At 40.8% G+C, this 16,650-nt stretch overlaps 1 protein-coding gene across 2 annotated transcripts in view; it reads right to left on the bottom strand.

The window, feature by feature from the left end:
* MYO3A (myosin IIIA) overlaps positions 1-16,650 on the bottom strand; it is a 124,390-nt gene that overhangs the window by 89,972 nt on the left and 17,768 nt on the right. For both annotated transcript variants that reach the window (XM_038755712.1, XM_038755711.1), the window contains exons 4-5: positions 6,700-6,804; positions 4,109-4,208 (exon numbers count right to left, since the gene is read on the bottom strand). In XM_038755712.1, the coding sequence (XP_038611640.1) occupies positions 4,109-4,208; positions 6,700-6,804 (205 nt within the window). The remainder of the gene's footprint in view (positions 1-4,108; positions 4,209-6,699; positions 6,805-16,650) is intronic.

The raw sequence follows: 16,650 nt of genomic DNA on the forward strand, positions 1-16,650 counted from the left end.
GGCAAAAGCTGGGGGAGGTGTACAGAAGCATTAAGTAGAAAGCTGAAGGGATTAATGAAAAAACAAGTTTAAGACTAGAAGAATAGGAAGCATGGTGAACTGGAGGAAGATGCTGAAAGGGGACAGAAATAAGAGTGAAAGAAAGAGAGGCTAAGAGACCAGAAAGTAACAAATCACAGCAATATAAGGAAGTTTGAAAACTGGAATGGAATTAACAAAATTGAAGACATCACCCCCTCACCACCCAAGTTTCTTCCCTCTCAAATGTTTTCCCAAGAGCTTGCTTTCCTGCTTTCAAAACTGACTCTTTTCACCTTCAAAAACACTTGCCCCACGCAGCTACCTTCCTTGAAATGATCTTTTCAACCACTCACTCTCTGAGAGCTCCTATCCCACTTTCATCTGTGCCCACATCTCCATCCTCCTAAACCTTTATTTTGACCCACTACACCATACAACTATCACACCATGTCCCTCTTTCCATTTCTGTTCAATTGTCTTGAGAGGGCTGCATTCACCCACTGCCTCTACCTTCTCTCCAACTCACTTCTTGATCCTCTATTATCCAATTTCACCCACTCTCCACTCCCCTGAGCTCTTTTTCATAATAATAGTAATAATAATGATGGTATTTGTTAAGTGCTTACTAAGTGCCAAGCACTGTTCGGACTCTGAAGTCCATCAGTGATATTTATTGAGGGCTTACTGTGGACAGAGCACCGTACTAAGTGCTTGGGAGAGCACAATACAACCATACTGGCGGACACATTCCTTGCCCACAATAGTTCAGCATGTAGAGTAACTACCATTCTGCAATGGTCTAAGACAGACAGTGGGAAGTATGGGTTTCTTCTTGGAAAGGTGTTATTTTATCCTACCAAAATATTTGCACTATCTTCTGGTTTTCACTGGATGTTAACATAATGGGAGTGGTGATGTTAAGAGGGAATAGGGAATAAAAATAGACAGGGACATTACTGCTGTAAGTGGCTCACTGTATACGAATAGGTCACAGCACCACATTTTCAAGTACCCAAAAAGTCTATAAAATGCTCTATTAAAAATATAATCAAATTAGTTCACTATGTAAGTAATTATAAATTACTGCTAGGGAACCTTCTCCTTCACTCGATGTCTCATAAGGACAAAGGCTGAAAATATCCTGAAACAAGCCAGAAACATAACTTGAAGAAATATTTACTGACTTTTTTTTATAAACTGCTTTTGAGGTGACAATACCAAACACTGCTAGATTTGAACATTGAAAAAATAACAACTTCCTATTAATGCGTACCGATTTTTTCATTCAAAGATCTGAAATTGACCTTGCTTTCTGGGGGCACGATGCCCCCATTATTAAGTTCCATTTCATTTTAACAAGTAAAAATTAAACCCAAGAACATTTTGGCCTAGACTTCAGTGCGATAGATGTCAAACTAGCGAGCATTCAGTACCAAAGACATTTGCATGAAATTATCTCTATTGCTGTACAGTGGAATTCAGCTTGGGAAAATGTTCATTTTGGGACAGTTAAGAAAGAGGAGGGGGGACGGAATATCAGCTGGAGTAACAAAGAAAGCTCTCAAAAGCAATGAGTCAACTTATTCATGGCAAGGCTTCATGCAGTGACTGAGTTATAAATGCTTTTCCTTTCAAGCAAGATAAATGTCACCTTCTGAAAGTACTAATTATGTGTTCTAGCTGAATGAAATATTCACTCTTGGTTATGGGTCAAAAAAGTTGACGGCCTACAAACTTTATTTCATTTTCTGAGGACCCTGCTTCCCTATCACTCCTTAACAGCAACTTTCTCTTAAAAGCAACTGTGTATTCAGAGTGACTAAGGGTAAACTACTTAAGGGGCTGGGGAAAGCTTAATAAAACCTTTAGTTCAGTAATTATTATTACTTAAATGATTCATTACAATTTACCCCACTGTTTTCCTAACTTTTTGAAGGGACCAAAAAAAAAAAAATCACACAGTCAACTTAAGTCTAGGTTATTTTTCTTTCCAGATCATTCAAGACAGAACAGAAATATCATGAGTGCCTGATTTTTTAGGGACCAGGTCATTTGAGGTAGAACAGAAATATCACCAATTCTTGATTATTCAGGGACTGTCCAGTTTGTGGAATAACAGGGCTTTGTCTCCTCTTCTTTCCCTTTGGTTGGCTGCTTTGTGGCCATTTCATGGTTCATTAGCCTCTGCCAGAAGGTGGATGGAGGAAATCAAAAGAGATGAGACTGGAAAAGGTTTGAAGGGGAAGGAGGTTGAGGTTGATTGCTCACAGATAAGTAAATGCAGGATTACTACCAGACTGTCATTGTGTATTGGCTTAATAGGATTTGGTTTGAGAATTTGGGGGCATATTCAATGTAACAGCAACGCCCCAGAAAGGTACACTGAAGAGTCAACTAAGCAGTTCCCTCTTATTCTACTCAATTCCTTCAATATTCAGTCTTTTAAAGCAGTTAAGAGCCTATATTTGTAGTGCTTTCATACAACAGGGGGCTATCCCCAGACAAATTCTCCCTGAGGATCACCATACCCAGCCCTTCATATTTTTCTCCATCAGTGTGGAGTGTCTTGCATTACTGCTTAACTGGAGATTTGTCCTAGGTTGCGGCTAAGGGAGAAATCTGGCAGACATGCCCAAGGAGCAATGGTCTAGAGATGACTTTTCTGGTGAAACAATTTTGTGGGACAACCGAAGGGGAGAATGCCTAAACAGTCAAGAATACTGTGCTGGAGTGCCATACCCAGTGAACTCATATGAAAGGAGAACTGGGCTGGAAAAGCCTGGATTTCATCCTAGATCCCTTACTGACTGTGGCTTGGCACAAGTAAAAACTCTGCTGGTTTCAATTTCCCTTTACAAAATAAAAAAATTGCTGCTCCTTCCCTACCCGATGGGGCTAGTGTGACTATATTAGACACATAGAGATCAGGAGAAAGCACAGAGAGGTGTTACCAGGTGGCAGAGACCGAGAGAGAAAGCAGAGCCAAGACAAGAGGAACAGGGAGAACAAAAGCCAGACAGAGCACAACAATGTCAGACAAAATAGGGGGCGAGGGAAGGGAGAGCTGGGAAAAAGCAAAACAAGAAGACAGAGGGAGGTGTAAGTGGGTGGGAGAGAGGGCAAAGTGGGCTAGGAGAAGGGTGGGACTTGAAGAGGCACAAAGTGGGGAGGAGATGAGACAGGTAGAGGATGGAAAGAAAGAGGGAGAGAAACAGTATAGCCAATGGAAACCTCATTGGCCCCAAGTGAAAGGGGAAATAGATCCAAATGCCACAATGATTAGGTGACAAAGTAAGAAAACAAAAGCAGCCCAGCAGCCTGGAAGAAGGGCAGGTTGTCAGGGGTCACCTGGAACAGAAAGAATGTGGTCAAAGTTGCATCAGCTTCTTGTCTGCTGCCATGGGAGTGACTATAGTGAACATGATGATTGTTTGTAATCAAAGATTTGCCACCGGGGTGGTAAGAAGCCTGAAGACCACCCCCTAAGTTCTTGTTTAGCTCCTTGCTATATTTAATGTTCTTAATCTTTGGATTGTTGGTTGTAATTTACTTTACATAATTTACTCCCATTGTTTTACATGCCTGTAAGCTCCTCGTGGGCAGGGGATCATGTCTACCAACTGTTATATTGTACTCTCCCAGCTGCTAAGTACAGTGCTCTGCATCTAGTAATCGCTCAATAAGTACCATTGATTGCCTGATTCTTTTTTAAGACTGCGAGCCCCTCAAGGGATAGGCTCCTTGTTTTAGAATCTTGTATTCTTTATACTGTCATTATTATTATTAAGTTCTCACTTATCTAGAGAGAGCTTACACATGCTTGTGAGTACTTAATATAAATATAAAGACATTATTATTACAACTAATAATAGTAATACAAAAGATGGGAACAGGCAAAGTATTTAAAAATCCAAAATTTCAACAAATTCCTCAATATTTTACAGATCTTCGATTCTCTGTGATTATTTGGGTAGATTCCTTAGTCAGAACCAGCAATAACAAAAGAATAAATGGGCTCTGAGTCTCTCTTATTCACCTATGTTTTCACACATAAACCTTTGTAAAGAATAAAATAAAAACAAGGTACCAAAATCTACTAGCTTAACTCCGCCATCAGTGGTCAGCAGGATGTTGTTTCCTTTCACATCTCGGTGAATGGTCTTGTTGTTGTGCAAATGTTGAAGCCCCTGAGGAGAAAAAAACACAGTCCATTAATTTTTACCATGACAAATTTGGGCAGGACTTGGTTCTGATAAGGACTGCACTGCTCTTTCAGAAATTGGAAGTGTTTGAGTTTCAAGTAGTTTCAAAATAAAATGGGAAGACTATAGGAAGAAAACAGGAGATGGACACTTTGGCATCTAAGAATCCTCATTTCAGTATCCAATTTGCCAAGGATTTTATTTTCGGCAACAAAGAAGTTTTACTCTTACCAAAATAATTTCATCTCTGTTGCCCAAGTGAGGTTTATAAACAGAAAAGAGACTTGCAGTGGAAGTCAGGTGCTGATGGAATGAGCTTAATGTTCCCCTATATAAATGGGGATACCTTAGGGACATGGGGCTTTGGGGAAAAGGTGTCTTAACTGAAGCACAGAGATAATGTCAATGCATTTAGAATTTCCATCTCTTAGGCTCTTCCTCAAAGCTGAATTTACACACCTTTCAAAACTAGGTGAAGAGAGAAATAGATGCTCAGTTCTGATTACCATAAACTATTTGTTTCCTGATGATGTGCAGAGTTTTCATTTCACTGCTGCCACTTAGCTCAGATAGGTACAAATACCATGATGACTGAACTAATAACAATAATGATGGTACTTGTTAAGCACTTACTATGTGCGAAGCAGTGTTCTAAGCGCTGGGGGAATACAAGGTGATCAGGTTGTCCCACGTGGGGCTCACAGTCTTAATCCCCATTTTACAGATGAGGTAACTGAGGCACAGAGAAGTTAAGTGTCTTGCCCTAGGTCACACAGCTGACAAGTGGCGGAGCCGGGAAATGAGATCGTCTAAGTGGGTTTGCCTCCAAAATGAAAAACAGTTTCTGAATATACACCCACAATACCCACAGTGAGGTGAAAGCTCAAAATTGTGAATGTCTATCACAGTTTATTATTGGGCAGATCAAAGGTAAAATAGAAACCTTTTGGTCCTACATCCCTAAGACTCGGTGGATGTTGAGAAGGCCAGTGGGGTGGGAGATAAAGTGAAGGAAGGCAGTCTACTTTGGTCCTATGTTCATTAAATTAAATTGTATTTATTGAGTCCTTACAGTGTGGAAAGCACTGTATTAAGTATTTTGTCGGGGGGATCTACCTAGGGCATGATGAACAGGGCAGCTCCCCAAGATGGGGAAGCAGAGTTTTACTGACCCAACTGAATTCTTGGATTCTCCCCAGTAGTGGCGTCTAAGGATGTCTAAGAGGGCAACTACCCTATAGTTTTCCAAGCACCCTGTTGCCTCTGTTGGAGATGAAATCTTGGGTTGGATGACCATTAGGCTGATACAAGAAATGGCACTGTCCTTAGGAGTCTATTCCAGTTGTGCCCATCTATGGTTTATTTTTAGCATGCACCATCACCTCTCTGTGCCGAACTAGGGGCGTGCTTGACTACTCTCCTCCATACCACTGCCCCGACTTTCTGAGCCTTCAGTGTAGTAGGGGAGGGAGTGAGGCAGCTTTCAGAAGATGATGAAGAGGAAAGAGGTGAGAGGTGGGAAAGTAGGGAGCAGCAGTAAGTTGCAAAACTGGAGCAGAGTTACAGGTCACCCAGGGAGTAGAGAGAAGTGATCCAAGTTGGGGGAGCTTGAACCAAATTTACCAAAATGTACTGGGGGGAGAAATCTGGGGGCAAAATAATGTAGAAGCAGTGTGGCCTAGTGGATACAGCATGGTCCTGGGAGTTAGAAGTATCTGGGTTCTAATCCCGGCTCTGCCACTTGTCTGCTGTTTGACTTTGGGGAAGTAACTTCACTTCTCTGTGCCTCAGTTACCTCATCTGTAAAATGGGGATTGAGTCTGTGAGCCCCACGTGGACATGGACTGTGTCTAACCTGATTAGCTTGTATCTACTCCGGTACCTAACAGAATGCCTGGCACATAAGCGCTTAAGTACAGAGAAGCAGCGTGGCTCAATGGAAAGAGCACGGACTTTGGAGTCAGAGGGCATGGGTTCAAATCCCAGCTCCGCCACATGTCAGCTGTGTGACTTTGGGCAAGTCACTTAACTTCTCTGGGCCTCAGTTCCCTCATCTGTAAAATGGGGATCAAGACTGTGAGCCCCCTTGGGACAACCTAATCACCTTGTAACCTCCTCAGTGCTTAGAACAGTGCTTTGCACATAGTAAGCGCTTAATAAATGCCATTATTATTATTACAATTTTTTTTAAAAGAGAGCCAGTTTAGTAGAGGAGAGGAGACACCCAATTTGAGGAACTAGGGAACACTTCCTCCTCTCCCCAGCACCGCTGTGACCCTTCCCTCTGTCTCTCCAGTTGGCCACTGTCTCAAGTCTTTCTGCTACTGCTGATGTAGACTGGTCAGAAACTCCTGAAGCATGACCAACCAACGCCTTTCCTTCTGTAATGACGTAGTAACGATAGCCAGCTATTCCTTTATTGCTTCATCAGAACAGATTACAATTAGCGAAACTTGCAGTCACACTTTTTTCTTACCAGAAGAGCCTCCCGTAAAATATAGGCAATGAGAACTTCCTTCATGCTTTCACCTCTTTTCAAAAGTCCCTTCACAAGATCAGTCACTGATCCTCCATTACATAGCTACAAAGAGAATTTCAAAGTGGAAATTAAAAGGAGACATTATTTCCACCTAAATAAGATTCCTCTAAAAATGAAAACACGTTTTGTAAGTTGCTACCATCTGCTCATTGTAAAAGAGCTCTGCCCTACTAATATCAGTGGTATAGTGTGAACCAAAGCAACTGGACCTAAACTTTTGTACCAAACAGTCTTCTAAGAGGACACTGTTCAGGGAAGAACTGGGATACCCCTTAAATCAAGGATAAACATAGTGACTCATTTCTACAGGCCCAAGATCTATAGTTAAAGAGTCATCATTGAGTTCAAATACTGTAAAGACATACATATGTACAAATCTTGTACATATTTACTATTCTATTTATTTTATTTTGTTAATTTTTTGGGGTTTTTTTTTTTTTGTCTGTCTCCCCCTTCTAGACTGTGAGCCCGCTGTTGGGTAGGGACCGTCTCTATACTTATACCAACTTGAACTTTCCAAGCGCTTAGTACAGTGCTCTGCACACAATAAGCGTTTAATAAATACGATTGAATGAATGAATGAATGAATGAACTAGAATATGTGTACACCAGGGTGCCTTGTATTTCCATTGGTTCGATGAAAAAAATCTCCACCCTTCAAGAGAAAGCTTCCAGAAGCATTCAATGCTTAGGATAATACTCAGCACATAGTGAGCACTTTACATCACACATAATAGTGATAATAATAATAATAGTAGTGGTATTTGTTAAGCACTTACTATGTACCAGGTACGTTACTAAGTGCTGGGGTGGATACAAGCAAATCAGGTTGGACACAGGCCTGTCCCGAACTGGCTCACAGTCTTAATTCCCATTTTACAGTTGAGGTAACTGAGGCACAGATGAGTCAAGTGACTTGTCCAAGGTCACACAGCAGACAGGTGGGAGAGCCAGGATTAGAACCCATGACCTTCTGACTCTCAGGCCTGGGCTCCATCCATTACTCCATGCTGCTTCCTTTAGTGATGATGATGGCATTTGTTAAGCACTTACTGTGTGCAAAGCACTGTTCTAAGCGCTGGGGGAGGTTACAAGGTGATCAAGTTGTCCCACAGGGGGCTCACGGTTTTAATCCCCATTTCACAGATGAGGCCCAGAGAAGTGAAGTGACTTGCCCAAAGTCACGCAGCTGACAGGTGGCAGAGCCGGGATTTGAACCTATGATCTCTGACTCCAAAGCCTGGGCTCTTTCCACTGAGCCACGCTGCTTTTCCACGCTGCTTAGTATTATTATTCGATGATGCCATTTCCAGATGTCTCATAAATGTTCTAAAGGTTCTGGGGGAAGTTAGCAAGAGCACGGGAATGAAGGATAAGGACCCAGTAGCAGGAGATAAAGCCTAGGTCTCTCCTGGATGACACAATGAACTTCAGGACACACCTGGACCTCAGATTCACTTTTGCTTTAAGCTCATTGTGGGCAGGGAATGTGTCTATTGACTGTTATATTGTACTCTCCCAAGTGCTTAACATAGTGTTTTGCAATCAAATAATCATATTTATTGAGCACTTACTATGTGCAGAGCACTGACACATTCCCTGCCCAAATCAAGCTTACAGCCTAGAGGACACGGTAAGTTCATCCGGCTTGGTTTTCCAAGGAGTCTTTGGCCCAAAATTAAGCAGGGTAAGCTAGATTCAATTTGGTGTGCTTGAAATCTGTAACACTAATTTCACTTAAAAAACAATTGCTTAGCTCAGGACCATCTCTATATGTTGCCAACTTGTACTTCCCAAACGCTTAGTACAGTGCTTTGCACACAGTAAGCGCTCAATAAATATGAGTGATTGATTGATTGATTAGCTCAACTGGTAATTGGGAAGTCAATGGCTCTCATTTTCTGGGACAGTTTACATTTCAGACAATGCGGCACTTAAAGAACAGGCCAGAATCAAGCACACAGAGTACTTTATGGTTTGTTGCCTTTTGAGGACTCAGACCAAATGACAATGCAATATATGGGAGTATCCATTACAGTGAAGTTTTAAATGGGATTCCCAGTCTTACAAAGCCATGCCATTCATTTTATTGGTAAGTTATTGCACACAAAACATTTGGAGGAAAAAAGCCCAAAAACCCCTCAGATCAGGGATCATTCTGTAGGTAAAGGGGAATCACCAAGAGCTTGGCCATACGGTTTGGGATGAAATCTTTGGGCCTACCAACTATAGCATTGGGAGGTGTCAAAATTCATCAACTGTCATCTACCAAGTAGAACAAGTTGTTAATTACAAAAACCTCCTCCTGTTGCATTGTATTCTCCCAAGTGCTTAGTAAAGTGCTCTGCACACATATAAATACTATCAATTGATGTCAGATGATATAATATTGAATGAATGCTTTTAAAGATACCAGTCAATAAATATACATATATATATATTATACATGTATACACATACACACAAAAATATAACAATTACTTCAACTAAAAGTAGTCTAACTGGATCAATACTTCCAAGTCCTCTGTATGCTCCTGGTGGGCAGGAAACATGTCTACCAATTTAGTTGCATTGTATGTACTCTTCCAAGGGCTTAGTAGAGTGCTCTGCACACAGTAAATGCTCCATGGAGAAACACCATGGTCTCGTGAATAGAGCACGTTACCTGGGAGACAGAGCACCTGAGTTCTAATCTGAGCTCTGCCACCTGCCTGCTGTGTGACCTTGGGAAAATCACAACTTGTCTGTGCCTCAGTATCCTCAACTGTAAAATGGGGATTAAGATTGTGAGCCCCATGGGGGGTATGGACTATGTCCAACCTGATTATCTTGTATCTACCCCAATGCTTAGTAATGTGTGAGACATGGCAAGTGCTTAATACCATAAAAACTATACTGAAGGGGAATATTGTAGTAGCACACATGTCTGTGACTTCCCCATATCCGTGTACGTAGATCAGTGCCATTGCAGGTGCAGTCAAGCTAGACTTTATCTGGAGACTCGACAGTTTACTGGTAAACAATGTAGAGGGTGTGCCGATCATGCATTGCTGTTTTTGGGTACATTCGCACACATGGAAAAGACCTCATTAGCATTTTCAAATATGAAGAGTAACAATATATATACACACACACATCTGGAGACTCAAATTTCCAAAGAAATTTGTGCCTCACTGTGGCCTTTCATTCAGGCGGAAATGTAAATTGGTGCTTTTCAGTAAGGAAAGGACAGCCCAATTCCACACACTGAAAATATGGGGAAAGGAAAATGTGTTTTCTCAGAACCCATTAGAAAAACTGGTCATCATTTAAAGAGAATAAAGGAGCTATCAACAACCAGTTTTCCAGGTAGAATAAACAAAATCCTCAGATCAGAGTTTTTTAAAAAATGAAGTCTACAATGTATATACATACAATAATTGAACAAAATAACTACATACGATTGTTATTGATGATAGTCATTTCTCAATCAGAAGCAAAGAACTTAAAAAAGCACTTGCAAATAGATAAAAATAAAAAGTACTAAATATCAGAATTTACTTTGATTGTGTAAACTTCAAATCCCTAATGCCTTTGTAACCTAATTCAATTACGAGAGTCATTTTCTGCACATTCTCCAATTCTCTTTATAGTCCACATTTAGTCCTGCTAACAAAGCCTTTCAGACATCTTACAAATATGCTAGGACAATCATAACAGCCATTTTCCTGAAAACTAAATGCCTTCCCGTTTCCTCAGCATTTAAGCATAATTTACATCTCTTCAAGTCAGAGGCTACGGACTGCACAAAATGAACGGCAGCTCCTGACAGCTGTAGATTCAGAACCATTATTTAGAGTTAATTGATTGAAAAGTGGAGACTAGAGATTATTTAAATGAGCCACTTGAGTCATACCTATGGACGACTCACATATTGGAGAAATAAATCAGGATTGTATTTTTCATACTTCATAGGAAGCCATACCCTGAATTAAGGCTGAAAAAACACCAATATTAGAATGTTTGTCCTGAATATCATTTATTCTAAGCATCACCACATGAGCATATTGTAAGCATGAGCGACTTCCTCTGAGTGTCTGAGTTTTGCTATTTTTGTGTCAGTCTCCTAAATATATGAAAACTACTTGCGACAAAAGTTTGACTTTAGCATCTCAACTCATCTACCCTGGGCCCCAACCTCTGTTCAAATTCAACATGGCAAACACAGAGCTATGACAGGATTGGAAAAAGACATCTTTATGCATTTCTTTGGAGAAGTGAAAGCAAGTATTCCACCTGAAAATTATAAATGGCTAGGCTAATGGTTCAATCAGAAGAAAAAGCCCTAGGATAAATCCCCTTAAGTATCACAATGCCAAAACAGCCGTTTCAGAAGGCATCTTTCATACCGTCCCTCTAAATATCTTTTAGACTGTGAGCCCACTGTTGGGTAGGGACTGTCTCTATATGTTGCCAACTTGTACTTCCCAAGCGCTTAGTACAGTGCTCTGCACACAGTAAGCGCTCAATAAATACGATTGATGATGATGATGATGAAATATCCTGATGCCACTGTTACAGACTGAATCCTGGGCTGATGGACCATTGCTTTGTCCAGTAGCATTGCTTATGTTCTCATTACAAGTTATCCCCAAATCCAAGGAACTGAATTTAAACAATTCAATAATAATGCAGAGAAACTATCATTGATGCATAATACTGCTTACTAATATATATTTCACAAAAGTTTAAATGGACAAACCAAAAAAAACCCAAAAGATTCTGCAAAAGCCCTGAGATCTATTGACAAACTCTTCAGTACTCAAGGTCCCACCAAGAACATACTTTAACAACCAAATAAGACGATTATACAACTGCTCTTTTTCAGATATTAACTCCTTAAGGGTGGGTAAGATTTGCTCACATAGTATGCTTTCTGGGGAGTAAGTACGCAGAAGAACCTCTGATTTTTGACTAGAAAAAATAATCCAAGTGACAGAGAGTGGGGAAGAGCTACTCCAGCAGAGATCCAAGTATCATTTTTTAGCACTGGCAATATTTCTTATATAAGAGAACTACAACCTCCTTGATGTTAACAGTGTGGTCTAATCTAATCTAAACAGTGTGGTCTAATGGATAGAGCATGGGTCGGGAGCCAGAAGGACCTGAGTTTTAATCCTAGCTTTGCCACTTGTCTGCTGTGCAACCTTGTGCAAGTCACTTAATTTCTCTGTGCCCCACTTCCCTCATCTGTAAAATGGGGTCTGAGACTGTGAGCCCCATGTGGGACAGGGACTGTGTCCAACCCAATTTCCTTGTATCCACCCCAGCACTTAGTACAGTGCTCAGCACATAGTAAGCGCATAACAAATACCACACTTATTACTATCATTAATATTGGGGGGACTCACTTGCTGAATTCCCATAGACAAAACCTCAAAGTTATAATCCAAATTAAGTCAATGAGGTATCCGTTAACATTTTTCTCTCCATTCACAACATATTAATAACCTAAGGCAATTCAGAGAGAGAAGCTTCTTGTTGCAATTCCTTCAGATTCATGTAATGACCCTTATAATTAGTTTTCACGATTTCTATTTTGATAACAGTGCTCTGATGCACAGTAAAAGCTCAAGTTGTTTACTTAATATTTTATTAATAGCTAATAATGTTATCAACTTCATTCAGGCATTAAAACAAGATGACTAATCTTCACAATGGAATAAGAAATTTCAAAGTCCATAAAAATTACTTTAAAATAAAGAAATCTCTACATCATTAAGAAAATAATGTCCTATAGTAGCCCCGTGCTCATACTTTTTATAATGGAACCCAAAAAGAAGAAACCAAGATCACTCTTAAATTCATTACTCACTTTAAACAGGATGATTGCACATTTTCATTTTATCTATAATGTCGAGAAAGAGAGAAAGAAAAGTGTGTGTGTGTGTGTGTGTATTTTTGGGCAGATTTTAGCAATGTTGTTAAGGTACAGCTGACAGGATTTGGTGACTGAATATGTGGGTGGAATGCGAGAGATGAGGACAATGCCAAGGTTACGGGCTTGTAACAGGTGTTGTCTACAGTGATGGGAAATACAAGGGGAGGATAGGGTTTTGAGTGGGAAGATAAGGAGTTCAGTTTTGGTCATGGTTAAAAGCACTGAGGAAGAAAACCCTTTAAAAGAAGCATTGAGGGTAGGAAGGCTGAAAAAGTCTTATGCATAGTTTTGGCACACACCGCTGCAATGGGCCCTTAACGTTCTTTAATCAAACAAAACTGAAGTATAATTTTCTAAAAGAGAGCTACCATAATTGAACAGCTGACCCACACTGGCAGCATTATAGATCAAAGGTTCAGTCACCCGTTTTAAAGAGGACTTGGAGGGGATATTTTATAACATTCTAGAAGTTACAGATGTAATATTTTGAAACATCTCTAATGGTCATGGGCTTGCTTCACAAAGAAACGAGGTACAGGCTTCTGAAAAGGATAAATAAGAGTTGGCCTGATCACTTTTGGAGTGATTTTGACTAGAATTCATTTCACTTTTGGATTTTCTCAAGCTGAAGTTATTAGCCATCTCCTACTGAATTCAACATGCTGTGTATGCATGAAAGTGTGTACTTCGCTCCCCGCATGATTCCTCCTCCTTTCTAATTCATCAAAAGTAGTCATTTCAAAAGCACAGAGTAGAAGTAAAGAATAGCATGGAGTTCTTTACCTCTCAAACACCTAGATGGAAAACACCTGTTAACTGTGCAAGAAAAACAATTTTTCAAATGAATTAAATGGGCATTTGGGGAGTGAAGCACTCAGGAAGTGAAATGTTCCCACAATCACTTTGTGTGCTCAGGTCACTAACAATTTGGGTTAAGTAAAACTGGACCATAGAACTAGTTTTTAGAGGTAATGTGTTTTAAGGCACAGGGGAAAGAGCAGCATGGTCAATAATCATTAAAAGGAGGGCTGATTGGAATTGTGATAAATGTGCAAATAAAATGGAGACTATGAAGAGACTGAGCTAAGACCCAAGTTATAATCCCTTTTGCTTTTTGCCTATTCTGTAAGCTATTCAGAATCAGTAAATAATCACCACCTCATGCAGTAACAATCTAACATATTCTTCTGATAGCATTAAATTTTGTGCCCCGACCATGATTTTCTATGATTTTTCCCAAGTGTCTAAAAGTGAAAGAGTTAAAAAGGCACATATGCTTGCATTTTTCCAAACCCTTGCTATTACTCTATTTCTTTCCCCATGTTCACACTCTCAGTAAACAATTTGTATCAGCCTGGCTCCCTTCTTAGATTTTAGCTCCTTGAAGGCAGGATCTGCGTCTTTAACTTCTATTGTATTCTTCCAAGGGTCTAGTACAGTACTTTGTGCAAAGTAGGTGCTCAACAAATACTCCTGACTGCAAACAATTTGCATCCAACAAAGACTGTGCACTCTGGGAATTCTCACATTATTTTATTATTGCTACTTTTATGGTTCTCTCTCCTCACTCAGAGACTCAGACTCCCTAATTTTGTTAAGTATTTACTAGGTGCCAGACACAGTACTAACCGCTAGGGTAGATACAAGATAATCAGCAGGCTCAAAGTCTTAATTCCCATTATACAGATGAGGAGACTGAGGCACAGAGAAGTTAAGTGACTTGCCCAAGGACACACAGCACACAAGTGGAGGAGCCGGGATTAGAACCAAGGTCCCCTCACTCCCGGGCCCATGTTCTTTCCAATAGGCCATGATGACACTTAATGATGACATTTATTAAGCACTTACTATGTGCAAAGCACTGTTCTAAGCACTGGGGAGGTTACAAGGTGATCAGGTTGTCCCATAGGGGGCTCACAGTCTTAATCCCCATTTTACAGATGAGGTAACTGAGGCACAGAGAAGTTAAGTGACTTGCCCAAAGTCACACAGCTGACAAGTGGTGGAGCCGGGTTTTGAACCCATGACCTCTGACTCCAAAGCCTGTGCTTTTTCCACTGAAAACATGGTCCTAACTCCCTAGAAGATATGGATTTTGAGCTAAGCCCCTTAATGTGATTGCTTGTGCGTTTACTGCACAAGAGCTTTAACAAGAGGGCCCTGCTCTTCCAGGAGGTAGCTTACTGAAAAATCACCAGAAGAAAAGTCAACTTGTCTGAGAATCCAACAACATCAAGGTTGTTATGGACAGGGAGTGTGACTGGTTAGTGTTGAATTGTACTCTCCCAAGCACATAGTACACTGCTCTGCACACAGCAAGTGCTCGATAAATACAACTGAGTATGTTTGGTTTTGTTCTCCATCTCCCCCTTTTAGACTGTGAGCCCACTGTTGGGTAGGGACCGTCTCTATATGTTGCCAACTTGTACTTCCCAAGCGCTTAGTACAGTGCTCTGCACACAGTAAGCGCTCAATAAATACGATTGATTGATTGATTGAATGACTCAAGCCACCCCAAACTTGGAAAATTACACAGACTGCCAATTGTTTGATTCTAATCCAAGCTCTTTAACTAAGGGTCGGGCTCCCTCACCCTATCTACTGATGGTGGTTATAATGGTTGCCTGCACTTCCTATTTCCTAAAGATGCTCCAATTTTTTCCTTTTCACCCAGGTCTGACGGTGGCTGATAGTTTCCCTATGTCTGCCATTGTGCAATGCAGTTCACCTGAGAGCTTCCTCCCAACAGCCACTATCTGGAGCCATAAAACAGCTTGACGGAAAATAAGATATACTCCATATTTCCCCAGTAACCAGGTAATGATGATGGAGTCTCCTGTCAAGATCGAAGGGTGGGCCTCAGTCCTGAGATGGCCCCGAAGGAACTGATTAACTCTTGTGGTAATAATAATATCTGTGATATTTGCTAAGTGCTTATTACGTGCCAATCGCCGGGGTAGATACAAGATTATCAGGGGCTTACAGTCAAAGGGGAAGGAGAACAGGCGTTAATTCTCCACTTTGGAGATGAGAAAACTGAGGCACAGAGAAGTTAAGTGACTTGTCCAAGGTCACCCAGCAGGCAAGAGAAAGAGTCGGGATTACATCCCAGGTCCCCTGACGTCCAGGCCTATGCTCTTTCCACTAGGTCACACTGCTGTCCACATTATCCAGATATTTTTCAGGATTCCTGCTCGGGCCGTACACTCTGAAGAACCCTCTAGGACATTCTCCAGTCAAGAAAATTTCATCACTGATGGCCAAGTGCCAGCAGAAATTTCCCTTAATGCACTATCCAGTCTAGAACCCAGGTCTACTGATACATAGAGTTTGGTCTTTTGACTTGGCCAACAGACACACCAAATAATAATAATAATAACAATAATAATAATGCTGGCATTTGTTAAGTGCTTACTATGTGCCAAGCAGTGTTCTAAGCGCTGGGGTAGATACAAGGTAATCATGTTGTCCCACATGGGGCTCACTGTCTTCACCCCCATTTTACAGATGAGGAAACTGAGGCACAGATAAGTTAAATGACTTGCCCAAGGTCACACAGATGACAAGTGGAGGAACTAGGATTAGAACCCACGACCTCTGACTCCCAAGCCCATGGTCTTTCCACTAAGCCATGCTGCTTCTCATAATAAGCCACAGAGGCAGTTGAGATGAGGTTTAAAGTTGAGTTTCAGCTGGCATTTTCGATGCCTGCGACAGGAAACCTTAACTCCACTGCTAGCGCACTTTAGTTTTTTTGCCTGGAGTGTGAGTTATGTATTTTGAATTCACCCTCCTCATCCAATAATTAAATGGCAAATATATCTTGCAGGATATGAGCTGTTTGGAGGGGGAAGGAGTGATTCACTGCTGACTAGCCCTATATTTACTATTTATATAGGGCTAGGATGCTCAGTAGGAGTTCAGAAAGATACACAAATACATTCTAACCTTGTATTGATCTCATGCCC

The sequence above is a fragment of the Tachyglossus aculeatus genome, chromosome 13 (assembly GCF_015852505.1).
Source record: "Tachyglossus aculeatus isolate mTacAcu1 chromosome 13, mTacAcu1.pri, whole genome shotgun sequence".
Lineage (NCBI taxonomy): Eukaryota > Metazoa > Chordata > Mammalia > Monotremata > Tachyglossidae > Tachyglossus > Tachyglossus aculeatus.